A 26,649-nucleotide genomic window follows, 5' to 3' on the forward strand; every position below is an offset into this window, starting at 1 on the left:
CATCTTCCACTCTATTTGGTGAAGTAGGAGTTTCACCTTTTAGCTCAAATTTTTTTTCAAGGGTGTTGTTATCATTGCAGTGCGTTTAATAATGATCAAGCACAAGGGCACAGACTTCAGAACACCACCACTGGTACTGACTTTGATCCAGTCCTCTCAGATGAGTGCTGTTGGATACAACATCAGCTCAGTCACTCATACTGAAAGAGACATTAGGGTTTCACTCCATCTATAGAAAATATAACTCCTCAGGGCATCTTCACATTGTGAAGGTTAAAAGCTCATGGGGGCCTAATAATACATAGAGATGGGGTTTGGTCCAAAATGAAAATTGCTGAGGCACAAGGGCTGAATTATTTGCCAAGATACCTGCAGTGATTGTGCAACACTAAGCCTGGTAGTATTAGAATGTATGGATTTTTGTCTGGGGGTTTTTGTTCTTAAGAAAACAATTGCTTTGGGGGATTTAAACAAACACCCCACCCCCCCAACCCCAACCAACCAACCAACAAACAGCCCAAAAAGTAGCTGAGGCAGTCATGTCTATAGTTTTGGTGAACAAGTTCTGAAATATTATATGCTTTTTTTCATAAGTACTGGAACTGGATTGGATATCATGCAATATTTAGGTTTGTTAAGGAAAATATGTAGTAGTTTATCTGGTGACTGTCATTTTTTTCTGGTTTCCTCCCTCTCTTGAATTGTTGGAAGCAGCAGCTATTCATGAGAGTCCTCTGTGGAGGATGCAATGACCATGACTGAAGTCAGAGCTCTAGGATTGGGTTTTAGACTGGAAAGGGGAAGGGAAGAGGAGATGAGATCATTATATGAAATGCTCTTATACCTTCTCTTTGTTTTTCAGTGGATGAATATATTGCCATTGCTAAAGAGAAGCATGGATACAATATGGAGCAGGTAACAACTCTTTGAATACTTTATTTTAATATCTTTTTCAGCAGGTATTAAAACATGACTTAAAGTGACTGTCTAGAACTGCTTCTTCCCTTTTGTACTGTCTGTGTTTTTCTCCTCTCCTACTTCTTCCAGAGCTGACTGTTCCTAATAGTAACCTGTGCTCTGGGGATATGGAGTTCATCCCTAGTTTTACACCAAGAGTCAAGAGAAGGAAAACAAAACCATTGTAATTTCTAGTGGAGTTTGGCCATGAGTATTATGCTTCCAGTGGTGACTATCACTTGAACACTTTTAGAACCCCTAAACAATGTTAAAAAGACTGGCTTGTCTTCGGACAGCTGCCTGATTGCATTGTGATTTCCAGTTGACTGCTCCATCTCTGCTTCATGGATGTCTTGGCAGCTATTAATGAGCTACTGAACCATCATATGCTTTTCTGAGGTGAACCAATATCCACAGTTGTTTACCTTATAACTGTGCTGCAAAGAACTTTGCATTTCATAGATGAGCACCTCAGATGCATGTGCAGTAGCAGTGGACAACCTCACTAGTTGTCCCTGAGGTGAGCCAGTGCCTTTAGCCTAGGCATGGAGATCCTGGTCTGAGGAGCAGACCTCTCCTTTACTCCATGTGGTCTAGGATTGTATACAAATCTTTCCCCGTGTTAACTAACATCGATTTCAACCCTCATCTGGGGACATGAGTAGACCTGTGCCTGGGAAGCTTTTCTGAATTCTGTGGAGTTTCCTTATGCGCTAATACTTGCCTGGAAAGGGAAGGTGGGGAATCTCATGACTTACTGTATTGGCAAATTACGTACTGTCTCTACAAGGGGATTCTATGAAAACTTGAAAGTTTATGATGTTGTTCAGGCAAAGGCTGTGAGTGTAGAAACTAATGATTTGGACGAGCAAGGGTTTCTGTTCAGATGACTCTGCTGTCATCTTTGAGTCAGACTTTCAGTGGTTGCTACTCATGCTCAAAAAGACTTCTTGTGGAACAAGAATACTGAAGTTGAGATAGCCAGAAAAATTTCCAGCGAAGCCAGGAATGATCAGACTTGATATTTATAGTTTCTAAGAGCAGAAAACAGCAAAAAAAGGAATGCAAAGGCACCAAAGGGCTGTGAACTTGAATCAAAATAAGTATGGTAGCTCACCTCAGTTGAGATGGGTATATCCTAGTATTGGATATCGTGGGTAATATTTACTGGAAGAGATTGTCTCAGGGTAGTAAAACCAGGTTTCATTATTTTAGTGGAGAAGTGTTGTTTAGACACTGTAGGCTGATCCGGAAGACTGATCAGAACTAAGCTTGAGATTTTGAAAAAAAACCCTGAATTCTTGTGTTTTGAAAAACTTATATTTGGCTTACAGATTTGCATACATTTTGATGTTGGAATTGCAGACCTCTCACTCATTCCTCAAGGACTTTATCTCCATTTTTCTCCCCTCTGCTGTGCACTGAAGTAGAAGTTGTGGGACTCGCCACACCAGGATGTAAAGTGTCTGAGCAACTTTTAAAAATCATAGAATTATAGAATGGTAAGGGTTGAAAGGGACCTTAAAGATCATCTAGTTCTAACCCCCCTGCCATGAGCAGGGACATATTCCACTAGAGCAGGTTTCTCAGAGCTCCATCCAACCTGGCATTGAACACTGCCAGGGAGGGGGCATCCACAGCTTCTCTGGGCAACCTGTTCCAGTGTCTCACCACCCTCATGGTGAAGAATTTCTTCCTAATATCTAATCTGAATCTGCCCTCGTTTAGTTTGTAAGTAATAGTTTTAGTAAATGTCCCAACTCCTAAAAATTTTCTCCTTCCCTAGCACTCTCACATAATACTCTGGATTTAAACATGTTTCCCAGGTCCTTTGGGATTTTCTAGACAGCTAAGCTAGGCAATTCCAGCAAATAACTGGAGAGGATCTATCTTGTAGGGCTCTGAAGGCAGGTACTCATTTTGTATTATAGAGACAAGTGTCAGGGCTTTCAAATCAGGATGATTTGTTGTGTCACAAGGGATGCTTTCCCTTCAGCAGGTATCATCAGAGTTGCTGTTGGCTGGGTAGCTGTGGACAAGCTGATACGGACTCCCTGGAAGCCAGTCAGAGCTAGCTTTTTAGCATTTGGCCACCGTCTCTGGGCTTTGGCCGAGGCAGCCCTTTCCCACACGTGCATCCCCCCCGACAGCCAGTCTCTCTGGACCCTTGTGCAGGTGGCTTGGCTGACAGTCATCGCGCAGAGATTCCCCTTCTTCCGTCTGTGCCCCCTGCCCAAAACTTACCTTGCGTTTGAAGACGTGCCGGTTTGTGGAAGCAAGCGGCGAGCTGTCTGGCAGGGCAGCTGGGGCGTGCACCAGCACTCCCCTGCCCTGCGGCTTTCCCGTCCAGCTGGCCGCATCGGTGCTGCGCGTGGCCCCTCTACCTCTTCCCTTCTCTTCTTGCCCATGGCCGGGTGCCCGGCTGTTGGCTCCGCGCTGGTGGGAGTCCCTGCAGCCTCGCCAGCTCGAGGGCAGGCGGAGGGCAGGCTCCGGCGGGCGGGCGAGCTCCGGCATGGCGAGCCCACTTCAGCTGGCGTTGGCAAGCTGCGGTAGGTGGTTGTGCCGAGCCGTGGCAGTCACAGGCTTTTGGGAGCACAACAGCAAGTCTGGCTGCGAGCTGTGCTCTCCTGCCAGCCTGTGTCAGACGCCCTGGGACAACGGAGGCTGGAAAAGCTGTGTACTTGCCTGTGTGTGAGTGCAGAGCTCTGCTAGGGCAGCACGGGGTGGAGGAATACCGCTCTCCTGTTAAAGAAGCCTATAAGGAAAACCTTTTTTGACTTTTGCTTTGTATAAGCAACTGTCCCCTCAGCCCTCACTAGCACCTTAGTGGTATTTAACACTGCTCTGCCCTCTCAGAATGTCTCCCTCCTTGTTTTTTCCCTTGCTTTCTCACAGGGATATTTGGTACAGCTCATATCTGAAGCTGAAAGGGATGGCAGAGGAGAGAACTCGGTCCTTTGCGACTGCAAAATAGTTTCTTTGGCCCTGTGCTTGCCAGAGTGGTTGGAGATAAGTGGCTCTGTGGCTCCTGTGACATCTCAAGTGGCTGTGCTGCAACCAAGGCTGCTACTTGTTCTGCACGGTGGCAGGAGGGAGGAGAGGGTGCCTGGGCAGCACCGAGAGGCCAGTCAGGATGAGATTATGGATAACACTAATATTTATACACATACTCTCTGTAGAATCTCAGGGGAGCAAGATCCCATAAAGGAACTGCTTTTTGCATAGCAAAGCATAATGGGGAAACCCCAAAGCTGGAGGGACTTTGTAGGCTCTGAGTGGCCAGGGAGAAACTGCTAGATGAGGGTGACTGCGGCTGTGAAACCTGAGCTGAGTTTGCATATGACGAGCAGGTTACTCTGATGTTTTACTCAGCATGTTAGGGATTGTTTTCACTTTACAACCATTGCGAAAGGCTGGTTTCTAGCTCTGCATCGTCAGGCCTTCCCGAAATGATTTGCGGTGGTCGCTGGCATGCCAGATGCAGTGCTGTGTCATAATGCGCAGGGGCTACGTGCCCCTGGGAGAGGGGTGGCTGTGAGCACGCGTCTTGGGCTGAGGGGGGGGACAGTTTGCAGGCTGTGAAGCACAGCACATGCACTTTGTGGAACCAAGAACCAGAGACTGCAACAGTGAAACGGGACATCTTGGAAGGGAACAAATGAGCAGCCCCCAAAGTGAGTGGGATTTGTTCCTCTTTGGGGCCAGGGATGTCTTAGCAGCAAGTCGAGGCTGTGCATGCTCTCTGCTTTTCCTTCCAGTTCTTTCCTCATCTTCTCCCGTTTTTCCCCCTCACCCTCAAAAAGAGCACCCTAAACAACCATAAAACCCCCCAGTCAACACTAAACTAGGACATGATGGGAGTTCAGCACTGGCAAGAAGCTTACTTTAGTCCAGCCTGTTTTTTGGGTAATCTTGCCAAGTCTTTGCTTAGCCTTCCTGTGCGTACCATGATCAGTAAAGTTGGAGTAATTTCTTCAGTTTTCTTCTCTCCCCCTTTCTGTTGCTACCCTCTTATTACATTACTACCTGTGTAGATGAAATAAATTTCAAGCTGGGCTTCAAAACCTAGCAGGGTGGGGGGTCAGATTCCAGGTTTCTTGCACACAGAAGTGTCTGATGTAGTTGAGAATTGTCTAACGTGTTGCCTGAGAAAAATGCTGTAGCTTTCCCTCTGCATGCATATAATAGTGTTTCTTGTGATTACAGTTGTCCCCTTGGTGTCCTTGTTATTTCTAGGCCCTTGGGATGCTGTTTTGGCACAAGCACGACATTGAGAAGTCTTTGGCAGATCTGCCAAACTTTACTCCATTCCCGGATGAGTGGACAGTGGAAGACAAGGTCTTGTTTGAACAGGCCTTCAGTTTCCATGGGAAAACCTTTCACAGGATCCAGCAGATGGTAAGTGGTGTCACAGGAATGGAAAAGCAGAACAGGCAGTTGGACCGTTGTCTTCGTGCTGATTGTGCTGAACTCCTGTCTAATGCTCTTGGGAGAGAACAGGCCAAAGAGGATGTTAGGGGAAAAATAATATCATGAATAGAAAGAAACCACATTGCTTCCAGAGTCTCTGTAGAAGTGTTTTCCTGAAGTGCTTTACTGGTTCAGGATAAACTTGGGCTGTGAATTTTTTTTTTGTTGGAAATTACAGTTTACAGTCCCCTGCATTCTATGGTAGTGTTTGTCTCAGCTGGAGTTCAGGCATGGTCTGTACACAGGTGCCCACCCACACAGAGAGTGAAGATCATCTCTGTGCAAAGTTGAGTTCCTTTCTTATAGCCTGCTTTTTAGGAATTCATTTTATTTGACTGTGAAGTTTGTGCTTAATGTCATTTGGGGCTGGCAGTGGATGCTGTGATGGAGGTTTATACATCACTGGAACTATTCAGTCATTTTCTTTCAGTTGGTAGTGATATTTTTTTTTTTTTTAACTGTAATTGGAAAATTCAAGGGTAGGTTTCTGCCTGAAAGGGTGGGGTGTGTGCAATTTTCTTTTAAAAGAGGGAGAGGATGGGATGTAAAAATTTTTATTAGTTATATCTTGAGAGTTTCTTCAAGTGGTTCATCACCTGGGTGGGAACCAGACTTTTTTCTATGCTCTCCTTCAGTAAAGTGCCTCTTGAGTGTTCCAGCAGGACCTGGTTGTGTTGGCAGTGACCCTTTGAAGTGAGCCTAGCTGTTGCAGTCCATTCAGCCTCTTTAAAGCATGTGGGAAGATCTGTGTTGCTGATCCTGCTGAAAAGCACAAGGCAACTTGCCTCCCAAGTATGAAGCAAAACTGCCAGGTCCCTTTTCAAAAGGGTGGCAGGAAGAGACTCGTTCTCCTCATATCCTCCTGCTTCCTACACTGGCATTTGCTTCCAAGTGTTTTTGAAGTCTAGGGTCTCCCACTCCCTTGGGCCCAATGATGGGGCTTGTATATACTATGGACAGCTGATACAGACGGTCTGGAGAGTTGTGGATTCCTGAAGGGTGAAGCTGTTTTCTTCTTTATTCCTCTGTTCTTGCACAGGAGAGGGAAAAAAACGGGGGTGGGGGGGGTGGATGGGGAATGTCGTGGGGAAAAAAGAAAACATAAAACCTGTCCTATTGCTTGGTTAAATGCCAAAGCAAGACATTCTCAATTCGGTTTATGTGCAGAAGCATGACTGTCCGAGTGAAGTGCATTCCAATAGAGGGATGCCAAGCTCGTGCACTGTTCCCTAGGTAATGGTATTTTTTTACTGTTGCTCCCAGAAAAGCCATCCTGCATAAAAGGAATTAAAGGGCCTGAAGCTTTGTGTTTAGCAGGGGACAGGAACCAATGGCTTGGGAGCACGTTAGTTGTTAGTTTATATATGCTGCCCCATTAGCACCAATGCAGCTTGGAACTGAGGGAAAATATAATTGAAGCAAGAGAATGAAAAGTGAGTTACATTATTTACCAGAGCTGGTTCTGATATTTTGGCACTCTTAGTATGTGTTTGTAGTCAAGCTGATATTTGTCACGTACAGCCTTGTCCCCAAGTTTGTTCTGTGGAACTCTCTAATTCCAGCATACCAGCCTGCTGCATGGCTATCGGCAACACAACATCGACATAGCGCCTGTGCTTTGCCAGTTTAGGTGGATTCATTCCTGTGTGCAGCTGTGAGCCAAGGTGGTAGTTCGGTGTGATCTACTGTTAAGTCAACCTGCAGTCTGAGAACCAGGCTGATCTCAAGTGAAGACTTAAACTGCGGTATCTGAAGAAGAGAGATCTGGCTCTTGCTCACAGTTTTATTTTCCTTCCCACCCATCCTGCCCTCCAAGCTGAATCAGACACTTATCTAAAACGTGTTTTATTCAACAAGAAAGGCTGGACTTTTACCAGGTAGAAGTCCTGTGTAAGAACATCCATGCAGACTACCTCAGTAGTAGAGAATTAGTCTTAATGTAGTTTAACACTTTTTGGAGGAGGCAGACTTTTCATTCATAGCTACAGGGCAATGACAGTAATGTAAGAGGACACAAAAAAAAAATTCTGAGACTCGTGTTTTCCTATATCCTCAGTTCACCATACAGTAATGTTTCACCTTTTGAAAACATCTTTTGTTGAGACCTTTGAATAGGCTTCATCATGTGAATGGTGTGAATAAGCCTTTTTAACCAAACACCAAAGATATGCTTGGGATGTAGCCTGCAATTCAGCAGTTCGTGTGGTTGCTTACATGTGCCTGTGTTGGTTTTTAAAACTGTTATCTCAGTTTCAAGGCCCCGTTTGTATTTGCTTTTGCTATGTTCCTCTATTCTGAAGGGAACCAGCTACCTGTCTGGTGAGTGGAGGTTTGCTGAGATGCTCTTCAGAGAATTTTGACTCCTAAATAGTAGGCATTAACCTGAAACACTGCCCCATCGATCATTTTTGGAAAGGCTGTGGAACTGCCAGCCTTTGAGAGAATCCAATGTAGAGAGATCAGATGTTCCTTGACAAAAACAGACCAATTGTATGTGAACTCCTGGGGATACTTTACATATAAACATATAAAAGGATACATGTTTAATTTACAGCTTCCTGACAAATCAATAGCCAGCCTGGTGAAATTTTACTACTCCTGGAAGAAGACAAGGACTAAAACTAGCGTGATGGACCGTCATGCTCGTAAACAAAAAAGGGAACGTGAGGAAAGGTAGGTTTGCAAGCAAGAAAGGCTGTGTATTGATGCACACTGATTTCTTTAGACTATTTCAGAGATTCCTGTTAGCTTGTAAGATGTAGGATTTTCCCATAGTGTTTCCTGGTACCACACCTTCTTTCCCCCCACCTCTTCCCTGCTGTGCGTGTTTTGCTTTGCTTAAAGCCAAAAGGAGTCTGTCAGCAATTAGGTGTGCTCCCTTTGTCAACAGTGTGCAATTCCTGATTGTCCGCTAGTGCAGTGATCACTGTCCCAAGACTCTAGAAGCTTTTTTTCTGATACTGCTTGAGGGTGGAGAAAATGAAATTAAAACTGCTTACAAGCTGATTGGCACTGTTGTCAGCAGAGCCAGAAAAGCTGATAAGAAAGACAGTAAAAGGAAGTAATGCAAGAGCTAGAAATCTGCCTTTATTTCTCCATGGGATGCTCAGTAGAATGAGAACATGCACTTGATGGGGAACAGGCACCAGTGCAGCACCCCTCAGCCTGTGCATATGCACACACACCCCCTTCCCCTGCCTTGTACTTAGAAAATTGTTGCCAGTATAAGGCTGTCAGGCCAAGCTCTGTTCCCTGAGAAAGATGAAGTTAAGGCTGTGGTTTTGAGTGACTGAGAAGAGGGTAGCACAGGGGATCTTCAGATGAGGTGTCCCAAGGAGTCCTGGGTGCATTAGGATTTGGATGAGGGTGGTGGTGTTCGGGAGGTCACTAACCACTGAGCTTCAGCAGATGAGCTTGACTCCTGCTTGTGCAGCTTTGCCTACAAGTTCGCCCTCCTAGATACCCACGCAAGTCCTTGAAGATATGTCGGCCAGTGGCCTTGTGTGTATTGCTAGAAGTATCTGTATGGTTAGAACTGCCACTCAGTGACTTTGCCCAGTTCTGGAGCTGCCAGGGCCTCAGAAATGTGGTGGCCTGAGGTGTGCGTATGTGGGGGAAGAACCTTCTAAACAGCGGCAACTTCATCTGCTTGATGAAGGTGCCTTTTCAACCTGCTCTAAAATGCAGTTAATGTCTTTGCAGACCAAACTTGAGGTGTGCCTGGCTTTGGAAGACTCCTAGCTTAATTGGGCAAAATTCTGCCAAAGCTTTTCTGTCAAAGGAGTTGCTGCTCTAGCACTTCCAGGGAGCTGTATGCTGGCTCCAGTGTGTATAAGCCCTGTTTGGGAGGGGGGAAGAAATGCATTTCCAGCGTTGAGCTGTACTACACCAGTGACTCACTCAACCTCTCCCATCTCTCCATTAGATCAACCATGCTTGCTTAACAGGCAGGGCCAGGGAGAATACTACCAGCCAACTTGTCTGGTATTTGGTTGGCTTTCTCTGACCTGAGTTGCTTTTTCCATTCTTTTCCCTGCTCTGCAAAGGCTGTCTTAATTTTTTTTATTTTCCCCATCCCGCCTTTTTTTTTGTTTGTTTAATTTTCCTACTAATGGTGGTGGTGGTGGGAATCTCTTATAAGGAGTGTGTGTTTGTCTCGTACTATGTAGTTTAGGCTCTTTTAATACAACCTCTCTATTTTTGTTCTGTACTCATAAATTAAATTACTGCAATTCGGAAATGCACCTCTCCGATACCTACGACTGTTTGCTGGGAAAAGCAGCAACTCACTCCATCTGGTTATTGTATGGGCTGCCATGTGCTGTAAGTTTGTAACCTTTCAGGAAGGCAGCTGGATTGGAAATGCGTAATTTGGTTTGCATCTGCAGCAAGCTAAAGCACCAGGCCATCAGCTTGGTGTTTGAGTTCCCTCCTTCCCCTCCATTGTGTGAAATAGTCCGAGCCCTACAGCCCCGAAGGATTTGTCAGTGCAGTCGTGCGAGGTGTGGAAGTAAAGCTGGGCGAGTTTGGGGTGCCCGGGTACAGTGCCATTGGGTGTTGGCAAAACTTCAGAAATGTTTTTCAGTTAAGTGATCAATGTCTAAAACTGCAGAAATGAGTGGGTGGGTTTTGATCTAGCTCATGTCTAGGGAACTTACTGGAGTAAAGAAGCAAACTATGAGCACAGCAAAGCCCGTGGGGATTTGGCCTTTGCAGAAAGGCTGAAATCTGAACCTAGGTGAGAATGCACGGAAGCTCTTATGGAGATAGCGTTAAGAGAAGAGGCAGTCTGAGGTATCTCACTCAAATACTGCTGTATCTCTTCTGTGGCTAGGCAGGGAAATTCCCCAACCCCTCAGTTTGTCACTAAAATAGCTCCGGTGCATTTGGGACCAGGTTTTCAGTAGCTGTTCTTAGTTGTACGCAAGGAGCTTTGTGCATGCAGCTCTGGGAGGGAGTGCTTGTGAGTATTCCCTGGAGCGGCGATTACACAGACTAAATGTCTTGTGAATCGGCTCGTGAGCCAGGCGACTGGGACGAGTAGGAGCTGCTTGTACAAGTGACTGCTGTTGTGAAGATGGATGCCTGCTCAAGCCACCTGGCATGTTCCTCCTTAGGCTATGCCTGCCCAGGGCGTCACTGCAGCGGGGAGATGTGCAGCCGTGCTCATGGCCCCCGCCGGGCTTGCTGTCCCCCGACCCCACGTGAAGGCACCCCGACTGGCTCCAGCACACCGTGCTGCTGGGCTTGCGCTGCACAGCCCTGCTGTGCCCTGGTGCTCTGACCTGCTGCACCAGCCGAAGTTCCTCGTCCGAGGCTGTGAAGTTTGATGAGACAAAATAGGTTTATTTTTTTGATTAAAAAAAAAAAAAGAGAAAAGCTATGATTAGGTCAGTTTATTTCTTCTGTTTCTGGGCATCATCCCAAATGGTGCAATTAACTTTAGTTGTGTGCAGTACAAAAATTCTAAATGGTGAAAATACATTCGATTTGATGTCTGATTAAAGTTCTGATGAAGCCAAACTGGCCAGGTGTGCCAAGGTCACTTTCGATACGGCTCTAATTTCATGCCTATTATTACATTTTTTAGGCTTGTTTCTGAGGGAGTTCATCTTGTGCATGTCTGTTGCTAAATGTTAAGGAGTTGTATGAAATCCTTGTTTTAGCTACTTGCTGTAGTTCTAAGTCTTTGTTTTTTTCTGAAGTTGCCTAAAGTTAAAACATTCAGTGTCTTGTGTTCTTTAGAAGATAACTTGTATAATCAATTTCATGTATCTTGCCTTCATCTGAGCAGACATTTTGTCTAAGTACACTACTGAGAGTTTCTTTACAAGACATGGTCCCTAGTATTTTTACAATTAAGAATTTCTTGACTTAAGAACAAACAAAAAACCCAAACCAAAAAACCTGACCCCCTAAAAAAAAAAACACCCTTTGGAATAAAACTAAAGGAAGCTGTTGGACTTGCTATTGTATCTGTGCATTTCTTTTAGCATGCTATTTATAGAAAAAGAGAGCCTCACAAACAAATACAGTACTGGTTGCTTTTGTCTTCTAGTGAGGATGAAATGGAGGAAGCAAATGGAAATAACGCTTTGGATATTGACATTGAACAAAACAAGGAGAGCAAAAAGGAGGTAATTCTTTTCTTACTACTGTACAAATGGAACTGTTTACTTACTAGCTACTTTGTGTGGAAGCTGACAATATCTTATTTTCTTTATTTGTGCTTTATGTAGTTGTCATACAAGAATTGTCTTCAGAGTTATTCTTAGATCAAGACAAGTATAGACAAATAAGTTATTATGGATGGAGCTTGAAAAATATAAGACTTTACTATCCCATGATAATGTACTATCTGAATGTTTCTAGTCTCTTTGATTCAAGCTTGGCTGTGTTAGCTTGAACCAGTGATGGTTTAAATCAACCTAACTGTGTGGAGATGGAGTAGAAGCACTTATGTCCCCACTGAGATGGCTTGGTGGAGGGGAAAATACGTCCTTTAACCTGCTCTAGGTAGACTAGCAAGAGCGTGTTTATCTACACCTTAAATTCCAAGGTAAATTCCTGATGTACTGAAATCCTCAGCAATAGTTCTGAGGATTTCAGTGGCAACAGGATTGCAGCTACAGTGGTGAACAGTGAAGGAGAAAGCTTTTATGTGGCCAGTTCATTTTGTCTGGCAGAGGGGCCTTAACCTGTTGTTATGCACAGAATATTTTGTCTACTTAAAACATAGTATTGCACCTCATTTCAAATATTTTAAGTGGGCACACAGTTCTGGATGAAAATATAGCCACACAAATACAACAGTTTTGAAAACCTAGTCTGTGATGCTGAACAGAAAAGTGTATACTTTATTTTCATGTGTATAACCTGCTGGTTATCTGTTACTAAATAAAAAAGCCTTGCCCTCCAGCACCAGCATGGGTCATATGTGTGAGTGAGTACTACAGGAAGACATTTACCCTAAGGCCTTCTCTCCTTGAAGTAGCTCCCGTTCCTGATTTCTCATAGCCTGATTTCTCTCCCACAGTCATTCTCTTTCAATTTTTTTAAAATTATTTTTTAAAAGGATATATGTAGGAAAAAAACCCCATAGAAACATTTAAAAACATGATTGCAAACAGGCAAAAACAAGAGCCCAGAGCAGCTGTTTTGTCGGTCACTGTCAGTGAGATTAATTCCTCTAATAAATTATTTTTAATGGAAATAACTGAAAAATCAGAGCATTCTAGTCTGTTCTTCAACTATGTCAGTGCTCTACAGACTTTCTAGAAAAGCCTAGTTTTCTTTTCGGTTGCTGCCACCGAAGGAACCAGCATCCGTGATGACTTCCTAGGAGCAGAGTGGATGGGCAGACACTCATATTCACCCTTAAAAGAAGCTGAGTTCGCAAAAGCCTCAGCAACACCCAAAGTGGAAGGGTTCTCTCTTGGCTCAGTTGCAGCTGCATGCTGCAGCTCTCCAGTGTGTCTTGTAAATAATTAATGCTATCATCTCATTTCCCATTATTTTTAATAAATTTTCAAGTTTAAATTTTCCCATAAACTCTTTGAAAGCTTGCATCTGTAAGAGAACTCCCTTCAATCCCCTTTATTATTGCTTCCTTCCCTACCAATGCTGGCATGCTCTGAACTTGCTGCAGAAAAGGAGGTGTAATTCTTCACCAACTTGGCTGTCTCTGTTGTAAGGGCAAACCAGATCAGGTGGCTGACAGCTACCATCAAGACATTTTTGTAGAAAGTCTTGTATGGGAGGAGGCTGACTGCCCCCGCTGTCACACTAATGCCACGGCACACTAAGCAATCTGAGAGATGACCAAAACTCATGGAGCGTGTGCAGTCTGGCTGTGTACGCAATGGCGAGCCACCTTTGGGGGACTCCTCTGGACAGAGATTGTACTGCTGGGTAAAAAGAAGCCGATAACCTGCATAGCTTGTTCAGAGTTAATTTAATTTGATTTTGCAGTACCTGAGCCTGGGGCTGATTGCTCTCTCTCTCTCAAAGAGATTTTCAGGTATCCAGGAGGGGATATGTACTTTCTTGATTGTGAAGTTTCTTTTAATGACGTGGTCAGACGTGCAGGGGTGGTGACGTACCACTAGCCCCGGACTCTTACCGTAAAGAACCTCCTTGTCCCAACCCCGCGGAGATGGTTTTTCCAGCTCTGAGACATGTCGGTTACTGTATGACTAACCGAGTAATACTGGGATTTCTCAGAGTATCTGAAATATCTCGTCTGTTTCCTCTTTTGGGGATCATTGGGGGGGGAATCTTCCTTTTTTTTTTTTTTTTTTTTTTTGGTACTTTCAGTGTTAGTGCAACTATTCAGGTTTCCTCAGGTAGTGACTCCATAATACTGAGGTCACGAACTAGAGTTGCTTTCTCCACGTCTTCCCTGTTCCTGGAAATGTCTCCCTTGTCATCTTCTGCTTTTACATGGTTTGAGATAGCTTGTTCTTTTCTTTTTACACCATGAAATCTGCAGAAGGGGACCTTGTTTGTAGTAAGGGGTTTGTAAGACTGAAGTGCACTGGATAGCAGTGGCAATATCTAAACAATCAGAGAAGCACTGCTAAATCTCTGCATTTTAATTCTCTCTGGTTTTCATGTGTTGATTTAGTTCTAGAGAGATGTGTGTGGCCAGGAAAGCAAGAGTTTCCAAGACAGGGTAGACATTCAAATTTTCAGAGCCTGCACAATATCACCAGGGCCTAGAGGCATTTGGAGCTGTCAAAAACTGTTCTGCTGGAGCTCTGGCTTCTTGTCCACAACACAAAAGGGCTTCACATTCTTTGAACTGTGTAAAGCAATCGTTTGAAACTGTTCTCATTTTTCCTTAACGTTGTAGGATATTTGCACTGCAGGCATTGCGTGTTGGTTAACCTGCAGCCTGAACCTGTTGAGGCATTACTGCATGATCCTGTGAGAGTCTGTATGTAGATGAAATAGGAGTACATATGAAATGTCTATCCATGTTGAATAATTTATCTGTCTCAGTTATCAAAGTGCTTGCTTCTGAGGCAGAGCGCAGAGCTTACCTCACTTGTTCATAGCTAAACCAGTCTGGTTTTTCCTGCTCCCCACTCCCTTCTGCAAGAAGAAATAGGGTATCTGTTCTGCAACAGCAATAGTTACTTCTTGGTCCTGGGCTTGCCTTAGACATCAGAGTCCTTTGTGCTAAAGGAGGGAAGAAAAAAATTGAGAACAGGCAGTTGTCCACATAACTGCTCCTGTGTGGCTCTGGCTGTTGAGCCCATGAAGAAGGTACAAGCTTTTATCTGCCAGCAGCTGTGCTGGGGTCCTCCTGTCTTTGGGAGGCAGAGCCCCGTGCTTACGTGGGGCTTTGTGCTCAGCCTCGTGGGGACTTGAATGCAAGTGTTTTAATGCTCCCTAATAAGCAAATGCCGCAAACTGTGTAGAAACAACATGTAGCTGCAAATTACGACGGAAACGATAGCGCTAAGTGAAGCCAATGTGTTTAAAGCTGGCAGTGATCAACTAGAGGATTTCAGATCTGTGGCCTCCCCTCTCTGCTTTTTCTCTCCCTGCCACCCTTCTACTCTGTGTTCTTGGCCAGGCTCCAGCCACTGGGTAATAAATATTGGGTAGGAGTTGCTTGTTGAAAATAACTTCTGGGCGAAATGGTTGTGGTGTTAGAGAATCAGATATGGTCTAGAAGGATGTGTAGTGTAGTGTCCTAGCTAGTCGATCTGTTAGAGGTATGTGCCTAATTCATTAGTTTAGACAGAAGGCATAAAAGTAATTAGTGGTGTGTGAAATATTTCCTTTTCCAAAAGAGGCTTGAATTTTCTTTGTTGGCAAAACTGCATTGGTTTAATGGAACAGTTGATATATCAGTGCTATGCAACAAAACTTGAATTCCAAGAAACTGCATAACAATCTAAGAATTACTTTGTAGTCACCTCACTCCTTTGTCCTCAGCCTTTAAATAAATTTGGTTTATTCCTTCTCCTGCCTGACATGTAGAAAAACAAGTCTCTAAACTCTTCTAGTTGCATTCTTCCCCTGTCTCCAAACTCCACTCTGTTTCCTTCTGGTGTTCAGTTAAACTGGTGTGTTCAGGCCTGGTGATGAAAGCAGGAAGAGAGGTTTTGGAGTGTTTGAAAATAACCAGAATATTTAACTGCTGGAAAACTGGGCATGTGCATTCCAAAATGAGTACGGGCAGAGAAGACAACCTGCATTGAAAACTGCCTAGGAGAAAGGAGAGATTTGTATAAGACAGTGTTGGTACGACATGCCACTTAAAGCAAAAAATGTTTTCCTGTCTGCAAGCTACCTTTTTCATTCTCCAACCTTTGACGATGGCTAAAAGTCATAGAATCACAGAATGGTTTGAGCTGGAAGGGACCTTTAAAGATCATCTAGTTTTGTAAAATGACTGCTGTTTGCCAGGTGCCGCCTGCTGAAACTGTTCCTCAGGTGAAGAAGGAGAAGCACAGTACGCAGGCCAAGAACAGAGCGAAGAGGAAACCACCCAAAGGAATGTTCCTTTCCCAAGATGACGTGGAGGCTGTTTCCGCCAACGCGACAGCTGCTACCACTGTACTCAGACAACTGGACATGGAGTTAGTCTCAACCAAACGACAGGTATGGGTGGGATAGTTCAAGAGTAACTGCTGGTTTTGGTGGTAGTACCTGTCACAGTCTGCAAAGTTCACAGGAATTTGTAGCCTGACAGTGATAATGCACGTCATTACATGGCTTAATTGACAAGCTGCTAGCAAGCAGAAGTCCATAGCACTGGCTTGAAGGAACATTTGTTGGAACTTAGTGTTTCTTGCAGTTCAGAGTTACTAATGTTCTAACTGAACTTCCATCATGACACTGGTTTCAGCAGTATCTGATTTCCATCTGCAGCAGGCAGTTTCCTTGGCCTTTTCCTATGGTACTTTTGGAACAGGCAGATATGGTTGTTTTAGTCTGTCTTAAGCATCATACAAACTTTCCTATGTACCTTTTGCTTCCCTGATGGATCTGCCTTTTAAACAAGTGTTTTTCAAATATCTGTTAGTAAAGACAGATTTACTACATCAGTTTGTTTCCTAGATCTGACCATTTTCACTGCTTTTAAAGTAGACATCTGGCTCAAGCTCTTTATTAAACTTAATGGAATTGGTATTTTGGCCTAAAGTCTTTTCCTTGGCGCTCTGGGAGAAGCGGAGCTCTCCAGCAGCTGTTGATTCATTACTTGCTGTGAACAGGGCCCTTCTTATGCTGGGCTTTATACACACCTGGAAGTTGGGGCAGTTCTTGCTCCAAATAACTTGCAGACAGGATGGAATAAATTAAATGGGATCTCCTGATGTGACACCTGCTTCTGCATTCCTGTATTCCAATATAACAAAGTTTCTTTTTGGAAGAGGGAGGTTGTGAGGAAAACCAGAATACTGAGCTTGTGGGGTTCCTGTCGGGGCTGCTGGAAGAAGGCTTGTCCAAAGAATTTTTTTTTTGTGCTTCTTAAAGGGATGACACTTTCCTTTCAGATTCAGAATATCAAACAGACAAACAGCGCACTCAAAGAAAAACTTGAAGGTGGTATAGAACAATACAGACTTCCAGAGGTAGGATAATTTTCTGACCCTCGTTTATTGCGAAGGTAAATGCTAATCTGTGTTTACATACCAGGGCTATTCGCATTGCCAGTAAAGCAGGACCAATGTCCTATTAGTTGTCATTGTGAGTCAAGACCATTGCCATATCCACTGTTGTTGTGTATGGAAATAGAAGATGAGAAGAAAGTTAAGAGCAGTGTTTAACATGTGAAAGTGGCTTCTAACAGAAGTACCGGTATCCCAGATATCCCATGTTTTGTCAGTGTTGTATCTGTATGCCCTTGCGAGGGAGGTAGTTGCTTTGCTCTAAATACTGAGAAATGTAGGAGAGGATGTTAATGGCCCATCTTTCTCTTGGCACTTGGTGCTTTTGCTGTTTTCCTTTCAACTCTGGCACCTCATGCTGGAAATAATTTGACCAAGATTACAGAGGGTGTCCGTGATAAAAACAAGCAGGTGCTTGGGAAGTGTGTGGCTCTTAGTTATCTGCTCAGACCATTCCCTATGTTTTTGTGTTACTGTGACTTACAGGCGCAGTGTGTGTCAGAGGAAGGGATGTCATATGCAGTTCTTTGTTGAAAACATTGTTGCTACTAAAAGGAATGATACAGTTTGACTAGCAGTTAAATCCTTCTTGTGTTTTTGTGAGGTTTTCATGAGCTCAGATACAAGTGAAAGTTGTTGCTTATGTAAATGAAGTTACCTAATTTTTTTTGTCTAGGCCGTTCAGAAATTTAATGCACGTTGGACCACAGATGAGCAGCTTCTTGCTGTGCAAGGTATGGCACTACAAGTCTGTTTGTACTTCAGCTAGTGATAATCAAAACTCTGCTGTGTTTCAGAGCTGTGTTTCCCTTCTGTGGCTCATGAAGGATTTTGACATTGCTATGTATTAATGCCCAAAGAATGGAATTGAATAAGCAAACAATATCCCCCCTTCCCCTCCCCGGGGCAGTATAAATTGCACCATATGAGTATTTGCAAATAAACTCTGCTTCTCCAGGCTTTTAGAAAGTGAAACTCTGCTGGAGTCACTGCTATGCTCTTTGCCCATATAACATCTCAAGTAGTACAGGTAGATTTGGCTCTTCCCATCTTTACTACACCTCTATTCTCTTCTCTTCTCCAGGGCTAGTCTTAGCAGTGTCTCTTGCCCAGTTCAGACACATGCACCCCCCTCCTCCCTGATTAATTTGGGAAAGGTTTGAAACCTTGACAGAAGTTCAGCTTTGGATCCTTATGCTGTGACTTGAGCCTGATTCGTGTTCTCTGGGGAAATAACACATTGCTTTTGTTTTTCTATTTGTTGATTTTAGCAATCAGGAAATACGGCCGAGACTTTCAGGCAATCTCTGATGTGATTGGAAACAAATCTGTGGTGCAAGTGAAAAACTTTTTTGTAAATTACCGACGTCGTTTCAACATAGATGAAGTTCTACAGGAGTGGGAGGCAGAGCATGGCAAAGAGGAGACAAATGGAACCAATAGCCAGAAGCCTGTAAAATCCCCTGATAATTCCACTAAAATGTCTGAAGAGGAAGATGAGGTAAATCCACTTTAAAAGTCACGTAAAATTCCTAATCTGAGCTCAGTTCAGATAAATGTGTATATAATACTCTTTGCAAAAGCCATTTCTGACAATCTTCAATCAGCATATTTCACTTCCTCTGGATATACAGATTCCAGTACTGATTTTGAGAATTGGGAATTCCAGACATATATGGCAGCGGAAAGAGAACAGTTAATTTGTGGTCCTCTGACAGTGTCTGTATCTCATCAGCATATGGACGTTTTAATGCCTCTTGCTGCTGAAACCCCAGACATCTTTATCTCACTTGGATGTTTTCCCTGCACTCAATTCTCCAAGCTGTTCTAGGCTTGGCTTTGTGGGACCGTACAGTCTTCTGAGGCAAAGCTTGCTCTTTCATTTCTGACCATGGAGTGGTTTCGCTTGGGGGAAGGGAAGAAAGCTATAAACAAGGCAAGCGTGTGAAGCTGTTCACTCTGGAATTACCTAGAGGTGAAGTTTCCTTGATTTTACAGCAGTTTCTGTGAAGACAGAAATTCTAGAAACAGCCTCTCCTTGATGGAGCTTCACGGAGTTAACACTTCTCCAAAGACAATGTGTGTTTAAAGTTAAGTAAGAGACTGTAGAGTGTTTAAATATGGAAGTTAGTTATGAAAATGTAATATTAACACAGTGTTGCAAAAGAAAAACCCCACTAGAGGTTTGTATGTTAAAAATGTCTGATCTAGGACTCCCTTTGGCCTAGTTTTATAAGGCAGCTTGGCACAAAAGCCGTATCTTCTAAATGCAAGCACAGTCAACAGCATAAGGCGAATTTTGGTCTTGCATGGACTAAAGACTTCTCAGTGTACTGTGTATTTGTGTTGCCCTGATTATGGCGGGCTCACTTGTACGTTGCTGTTCGGGCATTCAGAGAGCAGAACTTCATTGCTTCACAAATCCTAATAATGTATTAATCAAAGATGCTTTTATGTGGGGACTAGGTCCAAAGGTATGACAGATGAGCAAAACCAAACTTCAAAACTTGCCTTCTCAGAAGGGTGTGAGTGGAATTGTCCCATTCTTCCAGAATTGAGAGGTGGAGCAAAGAAGCTATGGTATACTAGTATATAGCCACCCATTTGAAAGACAGGTGGCTCATGTCACTGGTGACCAGTAGAGTTGTATCTGTTGGCAGTGCAGACCTTTTCTTCTCTGAGCCCTCTGAGATTCTTACCGGCTTTCAAATACTCCCTTGCTCCTGAAAGTTACAGTCAAAAAAGGGGACTCTCACTTGAGATAGGAGGAAAACGGTTGCAGTGGGAACTGGAGTTGTGCTGGAGATGTGGCCAAGTGTATGGATACTGGAGCAATGTGGATCCCAGACAAGTTAGCAGAGGAGGAGGGAGAGTGGAGGCATGACAGCAAGGTCTGGTGAAATGACTGGTGGAGCAGCAGTCGTGATCACCAAACTAGTGATGGAAAGTGCCCGGACTGGAGCTGAGCACGTGCGGAGTGGTGGGAAACGGACCAAAACAACAGGCTGGTGGGAATAGTTGCAAAGCCTAGAGAAAAGGCAGCTATTGTGAGAGTCAGGCGGTTCGCTGTGCCCTGCTGTACGATGAGCGATGAGGGCAGAGCCTGCCTGCCCCAGGCTGTCACAGGCAGGAGCCAGGCAGGGTGGCAGCGAGTTGCCAGCCGTGACATACCATGTATGCCTTATGCTAGCACAATGTGGCTTGTGGTTCTTGGTGAAGCCTGTTCTGGACAGTAGGAACTGATGTGTCATGGCTGGGAGGAGGAAGGTGCTGGCAGCATGGAGGAGATTTTAACTACCAAGCCTGCAGCTTTTCATAAAAATGCACAAGGAAGGGACATAAGGGTGTCGCACAGTAGACATCTAATGGCCACCATGCTCTCTGAGCACAGCAGACATTGCCTGTTAGGGTGGCTGTAAATGTGGTGCTCCTGCCTTCAGAGGTAACCTAAGCACGGTGCTGACTGGGTGCCTGTCTGAGCAGTTCAGGGGACAGAGTGCAATGTCATCAGGATTATCACATAAGTGATCTAAATGGGCTAGGAGGGGGGTTCCTGGTCCCTCCTGAGCTGCGCAGTACCATGCGGCTGGTGCCTGCTCTTGAGAGCACTTGCACAGGCGACTGGTCAAGTCAGGTGGACTCGGTCAGCAGCAGCCAGGATAAGACTTTGCTGGCCTTGCACTGAAGTCCCTTGGGTGCTTTCTCCCCTGGCATGCCTTGTCTGCCTGGCTGCCAGGCTAGTAAAAGCTTCGCCAGCCCTCTGACTACTCTGGGCTTTCCCCTTCAGTGTGTTTTCATAGCAAGTGGCCACAGTTCCTTTTTTGTGTGTGTTTTTGAAGGGGGGAGGTGAGACTGCTGATTATAAAGCGGTCTCAACTCCAGTCTTAATTCTTGTATGTTTACACTCCCAACAAATCCCAGAAGCTCTGTGGCTCAGAAGAGGGGAAGCTACCAGGATTGTCCAATTTGTCACTTTCAGTACCATGGATCTGGGGTGAAGTTTGGAGATGCAAGACAGCCTATGTGTATTCATTTTTAAACTAAACGTCTCCTTTTTCTTCCCCCTCCCCCTTCCCTCCAGGCTACTTCTGTTCTTGATGTCAGATATGCATCTGCTTCGTGAGAAGGTGCTGTAGCCTAGAACAATTTGTGTTGACTACTGTGTTATCCAGGATATCAGGTATTAGCAAACCTCAGACAGCCATCTGCATCATATCTGTGGACAAGCAGCTATTACCAAAAAAAGGCAAACGCTTCCAGTCCTGTGCTACATCTGCCTTAATCTCCCCTCATTTCTCCATACTGCCTCCACTTTCTTTCAAAAGCACCCAGGTAGCTCACCTCTCCATTTCATCAGCGTCCTGCTTAAGCATGGGGACTTCTAGAACCAGTAACACATGTCTGTAACTTTTGACCAACCTGCAAAACAAGGAGATCCTTAGCGGCCCTACCATAACTCTACACATTAGGAGTTCTTACAATACTCGGTCCGTAGGGTGTAAGTACCTATTGCTGCATGGCCTTGTGGTCTCTGCTTCCTGTGTATTCTTACGATGACACTATTATTAGCGAGCTTTCTATAAAGGAGAGGCCTGTGCACACACCAGTAGCGTCAGGTTCATTCTGAAATGACAGGGCATGTTAACAGCATCGCGAAGCAATAGGAAATGTTATTTCTAAGGTTTGGTCGGTCCAAGGTTGTAGATGTAACTCATTAAACTTCTGGTTTGTGCAATTATTTCCACTGTATGTGTGTGTTCTTGCTTCGTAGAAAGCTCCCTAATTGAGCATTTTATTCCTGTATATTTTAACGGCTTTTAGTGCAAAAGGGAATATGTAACCTGAAACTGTTTGATATGCTATTTAACCCCTGGCATTCAGCATTTGCATTGTAGCTTGTTAAATGAGTGCTACACAACTTTCTTTTTCCTGATCCTCTGTGGGATTAAGTCAAAACAACTTTCTCTGGTGCCTCTCCTTTTGGAATATGTGCCTTTTTACATTTGGCTACCATAGGTCACTCTCTGTTCCAGTGTCTCATTCCTCTTCAGAGCGCTGTTTGCCAAAGACATCAAACTACTTCTCCCACTGGAAGTCTGGATGAGGGTTGGACCACCAAATTCAACCTTCAGGTAGTTTTTGGTCTCTCGGAAGTTTGGTGGAGGAGAGCCGGATTAATTTCACTGGCCATTTTAACCCTTCTGAAGCACACACCGCTTTCATGTTCTGAACCAAAATATGCAATTTAAAAATCTAAGAGGTGCTTTTCCAAATACTTGGTGCATGCAGCTTTCAAATCCCCAGCCCTCTGCTCGGATGACCTGTGCTGTGGCCTATCTAGCTGGCTTGAACTGGAGCTGTTCTTGAAAGTCCTGTATGAGGACTTTGCACCTTGAACAAGGTAGTTGCTGACTGCCGAGCAGACTGTTCAGAGAAGCTAGCAGCAGCAGTATTACTTCTTGTCCAGTGGAAAGCTGCAAAATAACACTAGTCGCAAAGCATTTAAAAATGGTTAATTTAATGATGTGGGAAGAAATCACCAGGTGTCTTTGCAGGTGGAAGAAAGGACCTTCTTGCCTCTCTTCCTCTACACAGGGTTCAAGCTAAGATGGCACACAGCAATGTACGGCACCAGCCTCTCTTAACGCCACCTGAAGTGAGCTGGTCCGTGTCCTGGCCTGCAGCCGAGGTGCTGCAGTTCAGAGCCTAGCCCCGAACTTGGTGCTGGTGTTTGAGCTGCTGGGCTGTGCCCTGCTGTGTGCTGTGATGGCTCCTCTCTCTGAACCGAAACGAGAGAGGCTGATGCCAGCTGGCTACCAAGCTGCGCTGCACCTCCTGCAGCACAGACACAACCCAGGGAAAGACAGGGGAGGTGGCCTCACGTGCTGCTGAGGTGGTCTCCTCCTCGGGCCTTGCGTGAGGAAAAGTAATTCAACATCAGAAGTCGAGCAACAGCACGCAGGTGAAGGAGCAGGTGAGTATTTCTTAGGGCAAGCCAGAGCGTGGAGCTCAGAAAGGGCCTGTTTCAGGCACTCTGCCGCTGTTTCTGAGCAGTTTCGTTCTGGTAGCTCCAGAGAGATCCTTTGAGGTGATGGGAGGATGGAAGGGAGCTATTCCCTGTCCTCTGTATTGGAAACCTGTAATCCCAAGTTTGTGGCAGCGTCTCCACAGCTGTTGGTGTGAACTGGCAGCTCTGGCGGTGGCCCTGCAGACATTCCTTCAGTCCTGCGCCAGTTGGAATTGGGAGTCTCTTGTGGGAAAGGACACTAGTTGTTAGCCAGTGTGAATCAGGATTAAAGATGGGCAAATAGCACTGTGAATTCAGATGGCAGTTCTGGTATAAAGCAATGCCGCTCGTTAGAAAAACTCTAAACTAGCATTAAACCTCCTGCTGGTACCAGTGCACGGGGACGGGTCCTCACCAGTGTGAGAGGGTTGGGTGAGCTCGCATCCCAGCTGGTGGAACTTACCGGGAGAGGCCTCTGCTGGTGCGTGAAGTTCTCTGTGAGGACTTTTCATCGTTTTTTGCCCTCAAATCTGTCCATCTTACTATCAGAAAAGTTGTGTTTTGGCTTCATCCCCAAGGGGTAGGGGAAAACACATTCGTGATATTAGGAAGAAAAAAGTTGTTTAATTACTTTTCAGCTGACTGCTATATTATTGTAGTTGACAACATACAATATAATAGCACAGTATTTTAAACGTTTAGTTTTTTACATTCTCTTCAACTATCTTTTTAAATGCGATAACATCATTTTAGCTTTTGAAAGTTTAAAGGGTTTGGTCTCCCTTAGGTGAAGACCCTCTTCTTTTTTAAATGGGTCAAGCATTAGATACATCAGCTGGTTGCATTCTGATTAGAAGGGTCCACAAAGATAACTGCATAAGATAGAATATTCACTTAAATTTCGTTTCTTAAACTATCAATGTGAATGTCATAATTATATATATTTTGTGGAAAATGGGAAATTATTTCTCCTAAGTATAAGTTATTGTGCAAAATATGGTATCGTTAAAGAAAATGATAGTTTAAGTTTTAGTTTTAGAGATCTTAAAGATATAAAAGCGTATTGCATATGCATAAACAAATTTCATTTGTTCTATTTAATTTTTATGTAGTTGTGTAAAGTGCTAGGTAACTTCTTTTTTCACTTATCCATTAAAACAACCTTGTTACTTGAATATTCGTGTCAACTGGTTTGAAACAGTGATCAATTTTTGTAATATAATCCTATAACCAAGGGAAAAAAATATACATGCCTCAGTTGTGCTTAACAATATAGCAACAATGTACAATCAGATGCTTAAGACCATAGTAGCCATAACTGGTAGTGCGACCACAATGGTTGTGTCTTCATATATTTAATACCAATGGGGATAATGAATTCTTAATATATTTTTACAAGTTTGCAACCAGGAAGACCCCATAAATATCCACTAGAACACTTTTTTAATAGTTAATATAAGAGTGAAACTCTTACTCTCTTAAAGCAATGTCCTGACAAACATTTTTCTTTCCTGTACAAATACATCTGAAACATGATGTATTAAAATACGCTCATTGTCACTTTAAATTTCAGTTTTTACTCTCTAAATCGCTAATATGCTGTTGGTATTCTTGCACACCAAATATGAGCCAAACAGTGCATTACACTAACTTGATCACTGGATTTGTGAACATCAATCTCCAAGTCAGTGAAGCGCAAAAACATCGTAGGATATTTTTCTGATAATGCGTTTTTTTTCAAATCTATATAAAAATATGCATAGCCCATTCAGCGATGAGTGGCCTGATATTTGCTCTTTACAAAAAAAGAAAAAAGAAGAGTGATTTTTATTAGCTTCAGCTTGTCTTCAGCAAGTCAAAATCTAGTGATGTTGTGCAATGCTCCTAAAGCAAATACTTTCTGCCACTCCCGGGATTAATGCAGCTTTTCCTGTTGATAGTAAAGCACAATTGCAGTGAAAGTTACAGTTCAGAAGATGGAAGGTCAGTATAGTCTATGCATGTTGTATAATAATGAGTGTTTACATTCATATTCTCCTAAAATAAAATTTATACTGGAGTGTATAGTATTCCATATGTAGATTTTATCAATTTTGTTAACTGCTTATAGATTGCTTAAAAGAAGTTTTTTCAAGATTTTAAAAGATGTATAAGGTTAAGTTTGCAAATATAATGGAAATGCTGTATAGCTTTTGAAGTGATGAAATACTTGTTGGGATTTTAAAGAAAGTACGTTGTAATAAAACTGTTGTAAGTAATATTTTAAATGTCTTTTTTGCCTGTTTTCTATTATTCAGCACACTTACTGTGATGAATGTTCATAGCATTATAAAATTGCTTAGCCACTGAAAAGTAACATTTGGTTTTGAATTATTTTACTGTACTGAGGAATTATAGTGGGGTAAATTCCTTCGTGAAATTCTACATAATTCATTTTTTTATGATTTCCAATGTTTGCTGACATCAAATAAAATTTTTTCAAGCCATTGATGTTATAAAATGTGTAGTAAAATGTTATTGACATAAAACACGGTTCGGAAACGTAATTGATTCCCTACTTTTCAAATTTTGGTCAGGAGAACTGTCCCCTCCCCGTACTGCACCGTCTGCGCGTGGGTGTCAGTGGAGCGCGGGTTGGCTGCTGCTGGCGTCGGCGGGCAGGGTCCTGGCCTCGGGGACCCCCAGCAGCCATTAGCTGACTGCTGGCAGCTGGGGTGGCCTGCTGCAGTTCAAGCTGGCAGCCCTGGCGAGATGGCTGCTCCTTTTCTGGTGGTGAGGCAAATTCCATCTGTGGGGCCACGCAGCTGCGCTCACTGCAGCCCCGCTGGCACGGGCATCGCCTGCAGCCGACTGTCTGGAGGGGTTCGAGCTGGAGTCTAGCTCTAGGGGTGCGGATGGAGACTGGCTGACAAGGTTAGTCGCTGTTGTAGTGACGACTTGAAGAATAAGCCGCTGCCTGCTGCATGTGGTGGGTGAGCACGTGGCCGTACAACTTCACAAGATGTCATCTTTGTCCTGCAGTGAAAGTTGTGACCCTTGCCCTTCGAGCTTAGCAGTGTGTACATGTTGCTGTCACAGATGCTCAAAATGGCAGGAGATCTTAGGGTTGAACCTGGGAGTTTCAGGAAGGTGATATTTTCTGTCTTCACGTGCTGGGTGCAACCAAGCCCCAAGTGCAGAAGCACAGGTGAGACGTCGCAGGGCAGTTAGGGGAAAAGGGCTTTGTGCTGTCCTGCTGCATTCACCAGGTCGGGTCCCAGCAGTGCTGTGTGAGCCTGGGTGTCCACCCGGGACACATGACAGGCAGTTTTCTGCTTTGCTGGCGTGTGCTAAGGCAGCAGAACTAATACAGCAAGGCCCTGTGGTGGTTTCCAGTACTGTAGCATACAGAGCGCAGGAATTAGTCGTGCCCTTCTGCATTGTAAAGCAAGGGGGTGGGGATGGGCTGGGGGTTTTGGAAGCACAGGCAGCATTTTTAAGAGTTGAAGTTGTTTCCTTGTTTTGTAATTTTCCTGGTGGTGGAGAATACGATACCAGTGTTGTGAGGTAGTGATCCGCTTTCCTAGCGGAGTTGTTTGACTTGACCTT

At 44.1% G+C, this 26,649-nt stretch overlaps 1 protein-coding gene across 1 annotated transcript in view; it reads left to right on the forward strand.

The window, feature by feature from the left end:
• The window catches only part of RCOR1 (REST corepressor 1), an 82,750-nt gene extending 60,958 nt beyond the window's left edge, over positions 1-21,792 (forward strand). Inside the window, exons 4-12 of the mRNA XM_075426587.1 lie at positions 863-915; positions 5,194-5,355; positions 7,982-8,100; positions 11,486-11,564; positions 15,850-16,044; positions 16,941-17,018; positions 17,731-17,788; positions 18,326-18,555; positions 21,136-21,792. Of these exons, the coding sequence (XP_075282702.1) occupies positions 863-915; positions 5,194-5,355; positions 7,982-8,100; positions 11,486-11,564; positions 15,850-16,044; positions 16,941-17,018; positions 17,731-17,788; positions 18,326-18,555; positions 21,136-21,177 (1,016 nt within the window). The 3' untranslated portion in view covers positions 21,178-21,792. The remainder of the gene's footprint in view (positions 1-862; positions 916-5,193; positions 5,356-7,981; positions 8,101-11,485; positions 11,565-15,849; positions 16,045-16,940; positions 17,019-17,730; positions 17,789-18,325; positions 18,556-21,135) is intronic.
• Positions 21,793-26,649: the final 4,857 nt, after the last annotated feature.

Source organism: Opisthocomus hoazin, chromosome 7 (genome assembly GCF_030867145.1).
Source record: "Opisthocomus hoazin isolate bOpiHoa1 chromosome 7, bOpiHoa1.hap1, whole genome shotgun sequence".
NCBI classification, from domain to species: domain Eukaryota; kingdom Metazoa; phylum Chordata; class Aves; order Opisthocomiformes; family Opisthocomidae; genus Opisthocomus; species Opisthocomus hoazin.